The sequence below is a fragment of the Ahaetulla prasina genome, chromosome 2, assembly GCF_028640845.1.
Source record: "Ahaetulla prasina isolate Xishuangbanna chromosome 2, ASM2864084v1, whole genome shotgun sequence".
NCBI classification, from domain to species: Eukaryota; Metazoa; Chordata; class Lepidosauria; order Squamata; family Colubridae; genus Ahaetulla; species Ahaetulla prasina.
The window spans coordinates 180602394-180621175 of record NC_080540.1 but is presented as its reverse complement, the minus strand read 5'-3'; the positions used below and the strand labels follow the sequence as shown (position 1 = coordinate 180621175).

At 42.5% G+C, this 18782-nt stretch overlaps 1 protein-coding gene across 2 annotated transcripts in view; it reads left to right on the top strand.

Moving 5' to 3' along the window:
* Window positions 1-15830, top strand: part of LOC131190959 (mitochondrial adenyl nucleotide antiporter SLC25A23-like) — a 49967-nt gene extending 34137 nt beyond the window's left edge. For both annotated transcript variants that reach the window (XM_058168531.1, XM_058168532.1), the window contains 6 exons: window positions 715-873; window positions 1768-1920; window positions 2796-2903; window positions 9352-9519; window positions 9755-9905; window positions 10536-15830. In XM_058168531.1, coding sequence (XP_058024514.1) covers window positions 715-873; window positions 1768-1920; window positions 2796-2903; window positions 9352-9519; window positions 9755-9905; window positions 10536-10720 — 924 coding nt within the window. In that variant the 3' untranslated portion in view covers window positions 10721-15830. The remainder of the gene's footprint in view (window positions 1-714; window positions 874-1767; window positions 1921-2795; window positions 2904-9351; window positions 9520-9754; window positions 9906-10535) is intronic.
* Window positions 15831-18782: the final 2952 nt, after the last annotated feature.

Below are 18782 nucleotides of genomic sequence, written 5' to 3'. Positions count from 1 at the left end.
TAAGGATATACATTGATTCTTACGACTATTTTAATATGATAATCCATGCCATTTATATAGTTTTTTGCAAAATAGCCTTATGTGTGCCGGCCTGATTTTCATTTTTTATTCAGTTATGTGAGTTCTTGAGCGCAGTGCTTTCAATATTAACCTCCGTGTGCCTTTGAGCAGGATTCTCAACAGGTCATCATTTGTGATTTACAACCCCCGATTTCGCTTGAGATGTAGACTACGGTTAATTCCATACTCAGAAATTTTTGGAAACAGGAATGTAGGAAGGGTCAACAGCAGCATGTGGTAGGAAGCCTTTACATATCAGTGCAGAAAAGGAGAGGCCAGAATATGAGAAGATGAATACATTTCTAATGACTTAATTTGGATAAAAAGTTTAAGGAAATAAAGTGTTCTGTAAGCTTTCTTCACCAGGAAGGTGGGAATAGAACTTGCTTTTTGAGTAGTTATGCAGAATAGGGATCCCCAGCATATTCTGATCCTGGATTCAACTTCAGTTCCAGCTTTTAATATTTGATTTGCCCATCCTTATCTGTTTGGATTTTGATAATCAATATAACTAACCAAAATATCAATAGTGTTTGAATTCAGTATAATGAAACCTTTAGAATATTTGCCTATTACTTTTGACTAGCATATTTCTCCCAATAGTACTTCAAAATAAAGTGCTTGACCCTTTATTTTTTTCCTTTATTTTGATAGGTCCTTGACATTGGGGAGTGCCTCACTGTTCCTGATGAGTTTTCTGAGAAAGAGAAGAAAACTGGGATGTGGTGGAAACAACTCATAGCTGGAGCTATGGCTGGTGCTGTCTCTAGGACTGGAACTGCACCGTTGGATCGATTGAAAGTTTTCATGCAGGCAAAGAGCTAACAAGCATTTGTGATTGAGAAAGGAGAGTGGGGTTATGCCTTGCAATAGTACCTGAAAGCAGCAGCAATTCGTGGGGAGAGAAATGTAAAGGGAAAGTGGTGGGGGGGCTTTTGAGAAAATTATCTTCGTAGGTGTAGTGAGTAGTTGTCCAAAATTCACATTTGTGTGCTGGATGACTTTTCCCATCTTCCCTCATCATTGGCACAACTGGGCTCTTAGCAGGCTGCCTACCTACCTGCCAATCAAAGCAAGATTTTAATAGAAAAGAAATGTAGTCTTCTCCATTTGAATTGCATACTGAATGATAGGTGGGAGCAGAAGTATGACTCAGTAAGAGGTTTGAATGGTAACAGAATAACAGAGTTGGAAGGGATCTTGAAGGTCTTCTAGTCCAACCCCCTGCTCCTCAGGCAGGAAACCCTATACCATTTCAGACAAATGATTAAAGAGGTCTTGTGAATGAACACATTAGTACCCCCAAAGTGTCATTCCATCCTGTCACCCTTGAATGCAAAGTGGCTTATCTGCAAGCATTACTGCAGCAAACAAAGCCAATGTGCTTTTTATATTCTATAATTCAGATGCTTCTTCAACTTTCTAAATATTTGGAAGATGAATGCATAGCCACTCCCTCTTGTTCAGCTTTAATAGTATTGCAGTTAACAGATTTGGTGAATAAGAATTATTACAGTTACATCATGCATGTCTTTCACATTGCCTCCATTTTTAAAGTTCTTAAAAGGTCCTTAATAGCCCTTCAACTGGACAGTGTTTTCACTGCTTCCTCCCCATGCACTACATGGTTATTCTTGTTTATGCCATCAACAAGAGCTCCTCATAGAGGAGGCAGAAACTAACAGCAGGTCTGCATCTTACCTGCAGGTCCATGCATCAAAGAACAACAGCATGAATGTGCTTGGTGGACTAAAAGGCATGATTTACGAGGGAGGCATAAGCTCGCTCTGGCGGGGCAATGGCGTCAACGTTCTCAAGATTGCACCTGAATCAGCCATCAAGTTCATGGCTTATGAGCAGGTATGGATTTGAAAGGTGTCTGCAGCTCTGCACACTTAATACCCACAAGCAAGCCGCAACCGCTGCAGCTCTCAAAGTAAAGGTAATAGTGGATGACATTCCTTCTAAGTTGGGATGTCATATTTCATACGAGCCATAACTTGCAACTGTGGCAGCTCCATAATACAAATTGTCCTTGTCCATACTTGACAACAAGGCAAAGGATGATAGTTGCTAGTGTCCCCTATTTTTGAAAAGCATCAGCCAAATGTGAGCAAAGTCTTTCTTAACCAGGCTTCTATCTGCTCTTCTTAAAGGAACCATGAATCCAGAAGAACCCCTAGATTATAAACTTGCTGTTACAGCTGGACTAGAAGTTTATTGAGAGCTAAATACCTTGCTTTCTGTCTGGTATTCTCCCTTGGTAATCTGTTGCAAAAAGAATAGTAGATGATTGACTAGGAATAGGTGTCCTCAGGTTCAACTCTGCTTTCTGCTATGGGTACTCATTGGATGCTTTGGAACAAATTGTTAAGTTCAGTCACTTCTAAGAATAAAATAGAAGGAAGTCTTGTGGGTGATGTCTTGAATTCCTGGGGGGAAAAATTGAGAAGCAGACTAATCAATAACAAAAATTCTATACATTCTAACATTGTTCTCCTTCAACCTAAAATTCAGCAAAATGAAGCAACTGATCTAGCCAAATTACAGTGAAGATTTCATTGCTTATTACTGAAATCCCTACAGAAACTGATATCCCAGTGCAGCAATATACCATTCCCCTGATATAAAATGTAGTAATTTCTTATGCATGCTGCCCTTACTCAGTTAATTGAGATGAAAGTGGAGGAGTTTCCAGTCTATCTCTTGACTAAATCCATTGCTTTTATTTGCAGATAAAGCGAGCAATTCGTGGCCAACAGGAAACTTTGAGGGTACAGGAGAGATTTGTTGCTGGCTCACTGGCTGGGGCCACAGCACAGACCATAATCTACCCCATGGAGGTAAAATTGCCCCTTTTTGGTACTATACTGTCTGATGGCCATGCCCTCTACCAACAAGTGACCTTTTAATCAAAATGTATAGTCCTCAAACAATTCCAGAAATGTGTCCAAGCCAACCATTAGGTTTAGGCTCAGGTTTAGGCTTCAGCTGATTAAAGAGGCCCAGAGTAATTTTCCCTTGTATCTGCATTTATTTATTTATTTATTTATTAATCACATTTATATACCGCCCTATCTCCCGAGGGACTCAGGGCGGTTCACAGGCAAGTAAAAGACATATAAATACACACTAAAACCACATTTAAAAAACTTATTCTACAAAGCCGAATTAAAAAGCAATATAAATAATAAAAACCCATTTAAAACCAATATAAATTTAAAAACTAATCCAGTCCTGCGCAAATGAATAAGTGTGTTTTAAGCTCATGACGAAGGTTCGGAGGTCCGGAAGTTGACGGAGTCCTGGGGAAGTTCGTTCCAGAGGGTGGGAGCCCACACAGAGAAGGCCCTTCCCCTGGGGGTGCCCAGACGGCACTGCCTAGCTGACGGCACCCTGAGGAGTCCCTCTCTGTGAGAGCGCACGGGTCGGTGAGAGGTATTCAGTAGCAGTAGGCGGTCCCGTAAATAGCCCGGCCCTATGCCATGGAGCGCTTTAAAGATTGTCACCAAAACCTTGAAGCGCACCCGAAGGCCACAGGTAGCCAGTGCAGTCTGCGCAGGATAGGTGTCACACGGGAGCCACGAGGGCTCCTCTATCACCCGCGCAGCCGCATTCTGACTAACTGAAGCCTCCGGATGCCCCTCAAGGGAGCCCCATGTAGAGAGCATTGCAGTAATCCAGACGAGACGTCACGAGGCGTGAGTGACCGTGCATAAGGCATCCCGGTCTAGAAAGGGGCGCAACTGGCGCACCAGGCGAACCTGGTGGAAAGCTCTCCTGGAGACGGCCGCCAAATGATCTTCAAAAGACAGCCGTTCATCCAGGAGGACGCCTAAGTTGCGCACCCTCTCCATCGGGCCCAATGACTCGCCCCCAACAGTCAGCCGTGGACTCAGCTGACTGTACCGGGATGCCGGCATCCACAGCCACTCTGTCTTGGAGGGATTGAGCTTGAGCCTGTTTCTCCCCATCCAGACCCGTACGGCTTCCAAACACCGGGACAGCACTTCGATAGCTTCGTTGGGGTGGCCCGGTGTGGAAAAGTACAGCTTTTTTTGACATTGCTTGCTACACAAAATGCCCAGATCTCCTCTTTCCTGTGCCAAATTTCTTGCATTACATGCATTGGATTTAGAAGTGTCTCATAAAAACTAATCTTTCCTCTGATCAGCTGCTTCTAGAAAAATGGGGGACTCAATTCAATTAACCCTGACCGTTATACATTTCTTTAATATATTTTACTGAAATTAAAATGTTATATGAATTTCTGCAATTATTTCCAATTTAGTACCTTTATTCCCCAATAATATTCTTAGATGTCTCTTAAAATGTCTTTCTTAATTTTCTTAGTCTTTTTCTATCAGCTTATGAGGAAGTGCTTCTTTTCAGTGATAATGGAGGCGTTTGCAAGTTTCAGTTTATAAAAACATCTCCAGAATCCTTATCATTTATTATGAACTGACCATTCAATCAGAAGAGGTGCACAAATATGAGCATAGAACAATGTTTAGATTTTAAAAATGAATGAAATCATTGGAAATATGGTCCATGGTGATGATAACAATAGGAAAAAATAGGTAAATGTGAACACTATTCAGCAGATGCCACTAAGTACATTCATTTGAATAAAGAATATGAGAACTGTAGTTTTGATATGGTACTAATAATGCTGTTTTGGATGTGACCATCCAAAGTGTCCACACTTTATCAAATGACTTTTCCAAGATTTATTAGTTAGGATGAATGAGCATTTGGTCTGCTTACTTTATTATATAGTAGTAACAGTCCGTGCCAGTCCAGTTTCCGGCCTGGGTACAGCACGGAGACGGCGCTGGTCGCGCTGGTTGATGATCTCTGGAGGACCCGGGACAGGGCTTGTTCCTCTGCCCTGGTCCTGTTAGATCTCTCAGCGGCTTTCGATACCATCGACCATGGTATCCTGCTGCGACGGCTGGAGGGGTTAGAAGTGGGGGGCACCGTTTTTCGGTGGTTCTCCTCCTTCCTCTCCGACCGATCGCAGATAGTGTTGGCAGGGGGGCAGAGATCGGCTGCGAGGCGCCTCTTATGTGGGGTGCCGCAGGGGTCAGTTCTCTCGCCCCTCTTGTTCAACATCTATATGAAGCCGCTGGGTGAGATCATCCGTGGTTTTGGGGTGAGGTGTCATCTGTACGCTGACGATACGCAGCTGTACATTTCCACCCCAAACCACCCCAGTGAAGCCGTCAAAGTGATGTCCCGGTGCCTGGAGGCCGTACGGGTCTGAATGGGGAAAAACAGACTCAGACTCAATCCCACCAAGACCGAGTGGCTGTGGATGCCAGCATCCACAGCCACTCTGTCTTGGAGGGATTGAGCTTGAGCCTGTTTCTCCCCATCCAGACCCGTACGGCTTCCAAACACCGGGACAGCACTTCGATAGCTTCGTTGGGGTGGCCCGGTGTGGAAAAGTACAGCTTTTTTTGACATTGCTTGCTACACAAAATGCCCAGATCTCCTCTTTCCTGTGCCAAATTTCTTGCATTACATGCATTGGATTTAGAAGTGTCTCATAAAAACTAATCTTTCCTCTGATCAGCTGCTTCTAGAAAAATGGGGGACTCAATTCAATTAACCCTGACCGTTATACATTTCTTTAATATATTTTACTGAAATTAAAATGTTATATGAATTTCTGCAATTATTTCCAATTTAGTACCTTTATTCCCCAATAATATTCTTAGATCTCTTAAAATGTCTTTCTTAATTTTCTTAGTCTTTTTCTATCAGCTTATGAGGAAGTGCTTCTTTTCAGTGATAATGGAGGCGTTTGCAAGTTTCAGTTTATAAAAACATCTCCAGAATCCTTATCATTTATTATGAACTGACCATTCAATCAGAAGAGGTGCACAAATATGAGCATAGAACAATGTTTAGATTTTAAAAATGAATGAAATCATTGGAAATATGGTCCATGGTGATGATAACAATAGGAAAAAATAGGTAAATGTGAACACTATTCAGCAGATGCCACTAAGTACATTCATTTGAATAAAGAATATGAGAACTGTAGTTTTGATATGGTACTAATAATGCTGTTTTGGATGTGAGCATCCAAAGTGTCCACACTTTATCAAATGACTTTTCCAAGATTTATTAGTTAGGATGAATGAGCATTCGGTCTGCTTACTTTATTATATAGTATTAACAGTCCGTGCCAGTCCAGTTTCCGGCCTGGGTACAGCACGGAGACGGCGTTGGTCGCGCTGGTTGATGATCTCTGGAGGACCCGGGACAGGGCTTGTTCCTCTGCCCTGGGTCCTGTTAGATCTCTCAGCGGCTTTCGATACCATCGACCATGGTATCCTGCTGCGACGGCTGGAGGGGTTAGAAGTGGGGGGCACCGTTTTTCGGTGGTTCTCCTCCTTCCTCTCCGACCGATCGCAGATAGTGTTGGCAGGGGGGCAGAGATCGGCCGCGAAGCGCCTCTCATGTGGGGTGCCGCAGGGGTCGGTTCTCTCGCCCCTCTTGTTCAACATCTATATGAAGCCGCTGGGTGAGATCATCCGTGGTTTTGGGGTGAGGTGTCATCTGTACGCTGACGATACGCAGCTGTACATTTTAACCCAAACCACCCCAGTGAAGCCGTCAAAGTGATGTCCAGGTGCCTGGAGGCCATATGGGTCTGAATGGGGAAAAACAGACTCAGACTCAATCCCACCAAGACCGAGTGGCTGTGGATGCCAGCATCCCGGTATAACCAGCAGAGGCCATCGCTGACTGTGGGGGGCAAATCTTTGGCCCCCGCGGAGAAGGTTCGTAATCTAGGCGTCCTTCTGGATGCACAGCTGTCGTTAGAAGAGCATATGACAGCTGTCGCCAGAGGAGCTTTTTATCAGGTACGCCTGATACGCCAGTTACGTCCCTTCTTGGACCGGGATTCCCTATGCACAGTCACTCACGCCCTCCTCACTTCCCGCCTGGATTACTGCAACACTCTCTACATGGGGCTCCCCTTGAAGAGTACCCAGAGGCTCCAGCTGGTCCAGAATGCAGCCGCGTGGGTGATTGAGGGAACGACTCGAAGCTCCCATATAACACCTATCCTGTGTAGGCTGCACTGGCTTCCGGTTGCCTTCCGGGTGCAATTCAAGGTATTGGTTCTCACCTTTAAAGCGCTCCATGGCTTAGGACCGGGTTACTTACGGGACCGCCTCCTGCTATCGGTGGGCTCCCATCGACCAGTGCGCTCCCACAGAGAGGGTCTCCTCAGGGTGCCGTCGGCCAGACAATGTCGACTGGCGACCCCCAGGGGGAGGGCCTTCTCTGTGAGGGCTCCAGCCCTCTGGAACGAGCTACCCCCAGGGTTACGTCAACTCCCTGACCTCCAGGCCTTCCGGCGTGAGTTGAAAACTCTTTTATTCCATTGTACAGGACTGGCCTAATAGTTTTAATGGGGATTTTAATAGTTTTTAGTATATTCAGCCCATCTAAATTTATTCTTTTAAATCTGTTTTTAATTTTTGTATTTGTTGTTCTTAGTTGGCTGTAAACCGCCCTGAGTCCTTTGGGAGAAGGGCGGTATAGAAATTGAATAAACATAAACATAAACAGTGTACGTGCTTCTTTAGGTAATGACATAAATCAGTCAAGTTCCTGCCTAGAGTAAATAGCAATTTTAATCTCCATGCAGTTCATTCCAGGTATGGCCATGATAATGTGTGGGGTATATGTGTGCTACTCCTTTCTAGCACCTTTCTTAGTACAGTCTTAGTATATCTTTTTGATATAAGATGAATGGTGTATGTATGCCCAGTATGCCAATTTGAGATAAGATTTTTGAATTGGACTTGTAGTTTATATAAAGCTAATGTCAGTAAGGAGAAAGTTGAGCATGCAAGAATGGATATGTCAGAGCACATTCTTTCATTCATGGGAAAATTCAGGCAGACTTGATAATAGTTCAAAAAGCATCTGCTCTCTAACTTGGTTCCATGTGTTTGGGAAGGAAATGGACACAGAGTGATCTTAATACCAATACCAGAGATATATGTCATGAGTCTTCATTTCCAATTTATCCTGGATATTAGCTAAATGCTATCTAGGAAGTAATATTAGCAGACCGAAACCCAGTTTTTGCTCATTTGTACATATTTAGATTATTTTTAATCTGCCTTTGGTCAACATGATTTTCAAAGCATAATACAGTTACAATACCAATGACACAAATAAATAGAAATACCAATAAAATAGAAACAGTAAAAGAAGCTAACATAAAATCATACCTAGCATTTAAGTAAAAGAAGCACAAAACATAAACGGTGTATTAAAAAAACCAAGGATATTGCACTGTGTTAGACATCTGATTCCAACACCCAGAGCTATCATCAAAATGGCATCTTGAATATAGCTTAAACATATCTTCAATCAACAAAACTCATAAAATGTTTATATGTGTTCGGCAGTTAACCTGGCTGCCATAAGGTTAGATGAATTATTGTTTTCCAAATAACTATCAGAGGCAGCCAATGCAGTAGTTGATATAGGAGTTTAGGAATTGCATTCCAATTCTCTCCCCGCCACCCCCCAAAAGTAGTTAAGTTAGTACCTAAAGTTGATAAGATATACTCTTGGTCACCACCATAGCCTGAGCATGCAAAAGACATCCAGTATCCTAAAGTATTCCTGATTGAAAAATGGATCCTTTATGGAGATCATGACTCCCAACAGAGCTAGGTTATTCCACATTTCAAAAGACTTCCGAATTCAGAATAGAAATTCAGCCTATCATGGGCCTATTGATCTGAAAGGGCATCCCTAATTTCTAAACCTGATATTCATCCAATTCATTATCTATTTCAAATGTTAGCCTAGTAAAGAATTCATGTCACCAATTTCAGATAGAATAGATTGCTTAATGTTTTTTTTTCCTAATTAGGAATTCTTAAGTACATGATCTGGGGGACAAAATAAAACAATAGAAAAACACTGTCAGTTTAGGTAGAGACCGTTGGATTGACAACTGTTTATCTTGGAAAAGCCATTCCTTTTTTGCAGAGGTAGGGATCCCCATTTACCAAGAGTAGCATGAGATGGATCATAACCAAGCTGATCTGGGCCAATCTGTTTTTTTTAATTGACATCCTACAAGCTACCAGGAAAAAGAAAATGTATGCTACATTTTTGAACTAGTCACTTGCAGAAGACACTTGAAATTAGGTGCAGGAAGATGTAAAATTGGAAGAAACAGATGCAGGTATAGAGACTGTTTTCTTGTTTAACATCTGATTCATTAATTTTTCTTCCCATTAGGTCATGAAGACACGATTGGCCCTCGGCAAGACAGGCCAGTACTCAGGTGTGGCAGACTGTGCCAGGCAGATCCTACAGAAGGAAGGAATCCCTGCCTTTTACAAGGGCTACCTACCAAATATGTTGGGCATTATCCCCTATGCTGGTATCGACCTGGCTGTTTATGAGGTCAGTGGCTGCGTGTGGGTTCAAAGAATAAGGGAGCTATCCAAGGAAGAGGCCAGGCTGACATGCTCTTTCTTTAGAACACTTTTTGAGGATTAGTTACTCATCCTTAGAAGAGTGCTTATTCACGGGTAAAAGGGGGTTCCTATCAGTACCTTTCCTCCCTTTTCTTCAATTTATTTGTGCTTGGCTTTTGATGCCCAGATCACCTTACCTCCTTTCTCACATTTTTCACCAGACACTGAAGAACACCTGGTTACAGAAGTACAGCAAGAATACTGCTGACCCAGGAGTTTTGGTCCTCCTGGCCTGTGGCACCGTCTCCAGTACCTGTGGCCAAATTGCCAGCTATCCCCTAGCCCTGGTGCGAACCCGGATGCAGGCACAAGGTAAGAAAAGAGCATCCTCAACGGAGAAGGGTTGACAGCCATTATAGGTGGAATAACCATAACAGGGAAGATAATTAAGCATGAAATTTTAGTATCAGAGGACATAGGGGAGATTAGTGGAAAAGAAACCGAGAAGGAAAATGGGATAGGAAAGGGAAATAAAATTTTCATCCTGGGCCTCAGTCATATTAAAATTAACAGGTCTCCAAATCTGACATGTATGTTCATGGTTGTCTGTTCCTCCAGGAAAAAGGAGGAATCAATTTTCAACATGAGGGGCTAGAATAAATAGAAGGCAGGTTGTTTGTTGTTTCAGGTTTTAACATTTATTAAACAAACAATGAGGATTGACTCTGAGAATCTAGACATAATTACTAGGTTCTGTCCCAATTCTATGAGATTATCTTTAGGTCCTGTTCTAATTCTGGCATGCAATACTTCAAGCCTAGATCTGTCAGTCCTTCTCTGTCTCTGCACACTCTCGGGCTCTGTCCCATGGGTTTGAGTCTGAGCCATGTAGGACCTGTTGATCCTATTCAAACAAGACTCTCTGAACTTCACCTGGTTTATTAGGTATGTTGTGTCAGGCATCCTACTAATCTTTCCTCTCTTTTTCACTGTCTCATGCAGCATCAATTGAAGGTGCACCACAGCTAACCATGCTGGGTCTCTTTAGAAACATCCTTTCCCGGGAAGGGGTCCTGGGTCTCTACCGTGGCATCGCCCCCAATTTCATGAAGGTTATTCCTGCTGTCAGCATCAGCTATGTCGTGTATGAGAACATGAAGCAGGCTCTGGGAGTAACATCTAGATGAAGGAGGACCTTGTGTCGCCAAAGTGCAGGGGACTTAGCTCACAAGAAAGGTGTTGGAAGGGCAGCAAAGTTGGGATATCCTATTGTAATTGCTGTGAAATGGAGAGCTAAGAGGGTGTTTGGAATGATTGGGTCCAGGCCACCTTGGTCAAAAGTACAAACTTTTCCATGAACAAGAGCCAACTTGCTCACTAACAACCAAGTTTATCCTGCAAAGGCCTTGGTTAGGGGGAAATATAGTGACCTCTTGGAGGTATTTTTTTTTTCTTGCCCACATTCTGGAATTTGCAGAGATTGTCTCATCAAACAGACATATTTCTGAGCCACCTGTTGCTCCTGCATATGCATCTTGTCCCCAACAACTGAACATGAGAACCATGACATATTAACAGCCATGTCATAATCTAGTGGAAAAGGAGCTAAGTTGACAATGATTGCTCTGGACGTGTTGCTAGATTTCAAGGAATTGCTGGTGAAATGGGTTGACTCTTGATAAATAGCCCTGCTAACCAATACTGGAGGAAATACATTCAGAAACAATTCACTGATGGCACTAGAATATCTGTGATTATTCCTTGGAGCCCACCGATTTCTTCTGCAGATATTTAGAAATGGGAATATATGAATTTTTGAGGACTTTGGCCAATAGATTCCACTCTTCATTTAGCATTTCTATTTACAATGATGAATTCCTTTTGATTCTTCCCTCTTCCGTTCCTCTTAGAACCTATAGGGATGATGGAGCCCCTGGTATTTGCATTTTAGCCCAGATCCACTTTACTTGTCTCTGTACTATGGAAACTGTCTGTATATTTTGCACATTGACTGTTTTTAATTTATAAGGCTAGATTGCTGTCTCTACCTGGACCTCTACGGCTGAACTGACGCCTCTCCCATTTTATCCCCATTCCCTTTCCTTCTGTTCTGAAGGAGCAGAGAATGTTGGAATACATTACAAGGGCTACTATTTTGCGGTAACCATCGAAGCACTTTGCTGAGATCCCCTAATATGGTGTGTACATATTTCTACTCATTTTGAGATATTTGCACTAGCTATACTAGCTTCATTGTTGCCATAATTAAGGTCCTTGAAGCCATGCATTCAGGATTTCTTTGGGCTCTGCTTGGTATTGCTCTCCTCTTTTATTTATGACCAGCTGAATTACATTGCAGTAATTCATTCATTTTTTTCTTTTATGTTGGAAAGTTGGAAAAGGCAGGATGGAGGCTATAGATTATTCAGTCCACAGATTCTCGTCTCACAAAATTCCCCTTTACCAGTGTCTCAATAAATGTTTAACTTCATCTTCCCATTCAAAATGGGTAACCTGGTATCCATCTAGAAGAATCCTACTGGAGAAGGCTGTGGAGTCCTGCATTCTATCACACCCAGCGTAGTTGGCAAAACCAAGTAAGCAAGAGCAACATGGATTTCAGGAATATATCTTTCATGTTGTTTTGGGGTGGATACAGAATCCTGAAAGCTGTTAGGGTTGAATCCCTTTGAAAACCTATTTTCCCACATCTCTCACATCTGGACATGTTGCCTCTTCTCAGATAAACCAAATCCTTGTCCCCTGCTTCTATGCAATCTCTCACGCCCACCAGTTGCATTTGAGAGAACCACAGCCATGAATAGGAAGGTAACAGACCTATTCCATTGTCACTTTTTAAGAGCTGCTGTTGCCTTTTCCAATCTGATGTCCTCCAGAAGTGTTAATTACGGTTCCCATTATTTCCAGCAAAATACGTATGTTGAAGAAAGCTGTAATGGTGGATACAATAATATAACTGACTTTTGGGATTTGAGTCATATCCTTGAAAGAGTATCATTGGAGTGTCTGCCACAATTGTAGCTACACTAGAAGTAAGTTGATGCAGGAGAGAGGCACTGCAAGAAATGAATGCTCAAAAATGGGAGAGGATTTATGTTTTTGTCAGATTAGAGTGCTACTTCAGTTTTAGTTACTTACAAGAGGTAATCAGATAGAGAATTGACACTTCCATTTGAGAAAAGTACCTCATTCAGTAGATAGAAAGGACCTCTTGCAAGTAAGGCAGGGTTTTTTGTTCTTCTTGGAAGTTCTTATAAGACGCGCCTTCAAATGAAGTGCCAAGGACAGTGGATGTTTTGCCCCACTAGAGTTTTCAGTGGTATGTTCGCAACAGTCCACCTTATCTATAAGGGAGTGGATTTTAATCATGTATATGAGCTTTCAGTTCCGTAAGATCTACCTCACTTGGTTATTAAATGTCTGAGTGAGAAAACAAGATAGCAATAGCATTTAGACTTATACACCACCCCAGAGTGCTTTACAGTACTGAGTGGTTTATATTGTCAGCATATTGCCCCCAACAATCTGAGTCCTCATTTTACCAACCTCAAAAGGATGGAAGACTGAGTCAGCCTTGAGGCTGTGGGCATTTAGCTTGCAATACTGTATTCTAACCACTGCATCACCAGGCTCGGGATGATACAAGGAGATTCTTCCAGGGAGAAAGGTGAAGAATGATTCACCAGAATGAAAAATAGAGAAAGATGCAATGCCTTGCACAATAGGATCATGTCCTTTCTAAGCTGCTTTCATCTGGGAAATGTTAACATTTTCATTGGAAATATTGTACATTTATGAGTTTATTAAAATAAGGGTAGGATTCTACACCCATTTATTTAGCATTAATATCATGAACTAAATAGAACTTGCTTCTGAATGGGCATTTGAAAATTGTATTGGCATTGGTATATTGATTCGATAGGTAGGATGGACAAGAGTTGGCATCTCCCAATATTATTTTGGGGTCCTGCATCCATTCTTCAGGGAAGATTCATTAAGGAAAAAGTGCAGGATTGTCAAGTTCCAAATTTAAAGTGCCTTTTATATCTTTATTAGGCCAACAATTGCTATTTCTGCTACCCATCCACATTCCTATATTTTGTCCCCTTCCTGATGCCTGTAAGGAAGGAGGTTCTCATTTGTCTTGTAGAGAATGTGAAAGAAGATTATAGAGAAAGCAAGTATGAAAGCTGCCATTGTCTCATCTCCCCATCCTCTTCAGCTTCATGTATATTCAAAAGAAAGGAGAATCTCTGGTTTGTACGAGATACTTATATGTGACATATTCCAAGATGTGGGCATTGACATGTCTAGAGAGTCCAGGAATGGAAGCAACAGGCTTGATAAGATGTCCTCAAATGCTTTCCTGGCATTAGTTGTACCCAAAATGTAGTAGCAGCAACCAACTTGCATGGCTTTACACAATTTATTTATTTATTTATTTTATTAAATTTTTATACCGCCCTTCTCCTGAAGGACTCAGGGCGGTGTACAGCCAAAGATAACACACGAAATATATACAATTAAAACATTTAAAACATAGCAAATTACAAAAAGGCTGATAATTAAAAATGTAGTTTTAAAATTTTTAGAAATATTAATAAAACCCCGAATTAAAATTTAACACTATTATGCCAGTCCTGCTTGAATAAATAGGTGTGTTTTTAGCTCACGACGGAAGGTCCGAAGATCAGGCACTTGACGTAAGCCAGGGGGAAGTTCGTTCCAGAGCGTCGATGCCCCCACAGAGAAGGCCCTACTCCTGGGGGCCGCCAGCCGACACTGTTTGGCGGACGGCACCCTGAGGAGACCCTCTCTGTGAGAGCGTACGGGTCGGTGGGAGGCATAGGGTAACAGCAGGCGGTCTCGTAAGTACCCGGGTCCTAAGCCATGGAGCGCTTTGAAGGTGGTAACCAAAATCTTGAAGCGCACCCGAAAAACCACAGGAAGCCAGTGCAGGCTACGGAGTAGTGGTGTTACGTGGGAGCCACGAGCGGCTCCCGTTACCACTCGCGCAGCTGCATTCTGGACTAACTGTAGCCTCCGGGTGCACCTCAAGGGCAGCCCCATGTAGAGAGCATTGCAGTAATCCAACCTAGATGTAACCAGAGCGTGAGTGACCGTGCATAAGGCATCCCGGTCAAGAAAGGGACGCAATTGGCGGACCAAGCGAACTTGGTAAAAGGCCCTCTTGGAGACGGCCGCCAGATGTTCATCAAAGGACAGCCGTCCATCCAGGAGGACGCCCAAGTTGCGAACCACCTCGTTTGGGGCCACTAACTCGCCCCCAACAGTCAGCCGCGGATGCAGCTGACTGTACCGGGGTGCCGGCATCCACAGCCACTCCGTCTTGGGAGGGATTGAGCTTGAGTCTGTTTCTCCCCATCTAGACCCGTACAGCTTCCAGGCACCGGGACAGCACTTCGACCGCTTCGTTGGGGTGGTCCGGGGTAGAAAAGTACAGCTGAGTATCATCAGCGTACAGATGATAACTCACCCCGAAACCACTGATGACCTCACCCAGCGGCTTCATATAGATGTTGAACAGGGTAGGCGAGAGAATCAACCCCTGAGGCACCCCACAAGTGAGGCGCCTCGAGGATGACCTCTGCCCCCCTGTCAGCACCGTCTGCGACCGGTCAGAGAGATAGGAGGAGAACCACCGATAAACAGTGCCCCCCACTCCCAATCCCTCCATGACATCTCATGGATAATCTCTCCATGACATCTCACTTAGTTGTCAGAATTTTCAGGATCAGAAATGTAATTCCTTTATGAATACTGTTTGCTGGGTGAACAAAATGGGAAAGAGCTACTGTGGTCATAGTTTATGTAAGGATTTTCCAGAGGGATAGGTTGGTCACTGAGAAAAACAGGATCTTTAATTAAACGAGGGGCTTTCATTTGATCCAGGAGGTTATCTTCTTAATGTTAAAAGAAGTTGTACTATAACCCAATAGTAGTTTTGAACCTCTCACTGAAAATCTACTGATCTTTTGAGATGCCAATTGGACTGAATAATAAGATGATTATTTGATAAATCAGATGATCTCTAATATGTTTTCCCCATGAAAACTAGATACCTAATTTGCACTTTTACACAGAACCAACTGTCTTGTTTTGGGGGACTGAACAAACTCTAATATACTGGTATTGTAATACTTTAAGCACTTACCTTGCCTAAATCTAACTCCAGTGAGATATCTATGTCTGCCACTGCTCTTGATGCATTTAATGCTAAATTTTCAAAGAGAAAAATAAAACACATTTTCCAAACTTTGTTTTTAGCATGATATCTGTGAAATGAATTCAGAAGTAACATAAAAACACCTGAGAAGACACATTACTTCATTTTGCCATTCTCTAACATAGGCTTAATAGACCTATTATTTTGAAAAATAAAAAAAATAAAATTTACTCAAAAGGGAGGAGTGCAATCATGAGGGCTTCAGGGTTCCCAGAAAAATGGCTTCATGTAGTCCATAATCATCCACTGCTGTTTTAGAAGGTAATTGTTACTGTAATAAAACAACTAAAGATGGAGTATATTTGTGGAAATCATTATTAAAGATAAAGTTAATACCATGTAGTGTCATATAATGCCATTATCTCAGTATAATGCCATAAATATATATTCCATTTTCAAAAAGACCTTTGACAAAGTCTCTAACCAAAGATACTTAAGCAAACTTAAAGGTCATGGGAATTATTTTATAAACTGAAAGCTGGTTAAAGAACAGAAGGTAGAGTAGGAATGATTGTATATTTAATGGCAAACAGGATGTGTCAAAGGTCCAATTTTTGTTTTGTGCCTTCAAGTCAGTTGTGGCTGATGGTGATCACATGGATTAATCTCTGCAGTATTATTGGCAAGATTTTTGAAGTGTTTTTCTCTTCTTCCTGGGGCTAAGAGAGAGTGACTGGACCAAGGTTACTTAGGTAATTTTTGTGCCAAAAGCAGAATTAGAACTCATGATCTTCAGATATCTAGTCCAATGCCTTAACCACTAAACTGAACTTGCTCTCAAAGATCTGCATTAGGATGAATATACTGTATTTTAACTAGGGATAAATTCATTGAGATGAACACTGAAAAACATTTGCAGTAATTTTAATTTTAAGTAATTATAAGAAAATAGATGAAACATGTTCACAGAAAGTGAATGGATATTAAAATGGATATAGTAGCAAGTATGAAACGATGCATATTGGGGCAAAGATAATCACACATGCTGATCTTATTTGACAATGGCTTTTTAATGGCTTTTTATGTTTAGTTGGCTTTTCACATCACAGATTATCACTGATAATCTGATTATCAGGTTCTTCTCAAAAATAATTGTGAAAGTTCTTAGGAACTGCCCCCCACAATTACATTTGTGCTATCCAAAATCATATATATCCAACATACTACCTTTAGTACGATGTAGCTATATGCTATGTGGCTTAGAAGAATGATAGAACATAGAAACCTATTATCAAAATTGCTTACTCTGTGGGAAGAAATTCTCTTGGGAGTTACGGCCTAGAGAAGCTCAGACCATAATGTTTAGTAGTTACTGTTACACAGCCTTGTGCGCAGGTTGTCTTTAACTTAACCATTTGTTAAGTCACTATTTAAAGTTACAACAGCAATGAAAAAAATGACTTATGACTGATTTTCACATTTATGACCATTGCAGCATTCCCATGGTCACATAATCAAAATTCAGGCGCTTGGCAATTGACAGTTACACTGTCCCACAAGGTTATGTGATCACCATTTGTAACCTTTCCAGCTGGCTTCTGGCAAGCAAAGTCAATGGGGAACCCAGATTTGCTTAGCAGCTAGATGATTCACTGAACAACTGCAGTGTTTTGCTTAACAATTGCGCAAAAAGGTTGTAAAAAGGGGCATAGCTCACATAACTGCCTAGCTTAGCAACAGAAATTTGGTTGCGAGTCAAGGCCTACCTTGTACTGTGAGAAACATGGCTTTTATTAGAGGAAAATCTTAAAAGCACCATTATTTCCACTTCAGCAATATATGTGGGATAAGTATGCTAATTTTAAGTACAGCTAAAACTTAAAGGTGAATCAGTGAACATCTCTATTTTTGGTTATTTATATCCTGCCTCCATTTTTTAAATAAATAACCTCAAGGCAGCAAACATTCTAATATGCCTTCCTCCTATTTTCTCTACATCTCACCGGTGAGGTGAGGTGAGCCGATTGGAGCGACTGGGCATACAAAGTCACCCAGCCGGCTGCCATGCCGAAAGGGCCGCACAGCTCCTTGGTTTCTATCCTGGTGCCTTAATCACTTACTCCAAACTTTCAAAAGCCTTTTAAATCTCCGTTTACTTATTCAGTTCTCTTTCGAAACGTTACTACAAATAAGCGTGCAGTTGCAACCTCAGCAGTTTATCCTAAATATGTCAGCTCGATTCCTAGTGACTCTTCGGGCACTTTATCTGCCTGGCAAGCCGATCTCTTCGCAAAAGGTTAAGTCAGTCTGGAGTTGGAGCAAAGGCCGTTCTCCTCAAGGTACTTTTGCTTTTCGCTCTGCAATGACTTTTCAGCTTCGCTGCCCCCATCCCCCACCCCAACAGGGGTCTCCACCCGTGGCCACTTTAAGACTTGTGGACTTCAACTCCCAGAATTCCTCAGCCAGCAAAGCTTGAAGTCCACAAGTCTTAAAGTGGCCACGGGTGGAGACCTGCCCTGCCTCAGAAAGCTCATGAATCAGCCTCCGCGGTCATCGCTCCTATGAAGCGCCTGCTCTCCTCTCCTTTCCACCCCCTGCCTCAGTTTTCGGACTCCCTACGACTGGGATCTCCAACCCTGACAACTTTAAGCCTGGAGGACTTCCACTCCCAAGCTGGCTGAGGAATTCTGGGAGATGAAGTCCGCCAGGCTTAAAGTAGTTGCCAAGGTTGGAGACCCTCCTCTAGGACGCCTCTGGCAGAAGAGCGCATGCCAAGCGCAAAACGCCACACCCACCTGAGTTCTCGGCCAATAGGTTTAGACCTCCGCGAAAATAAAGCGGAAGTGTGCATTGCCTTCACTCGATGGTTCCCATCTCTGGGCTCGAACGCGGTTGGCTGCGCGTTTTCCTCGCTGTGGTTAGTCGAAAGGCGCGCTCCAGTTCTCCAGCGACCCCATCGCAGTTGGTGTTGAGGAGTCTTTTAAGAGTTGCCGAGTAGGAGTGGTCGGCTTTTCCATCAATCATACTTTAATCCCGCCCTT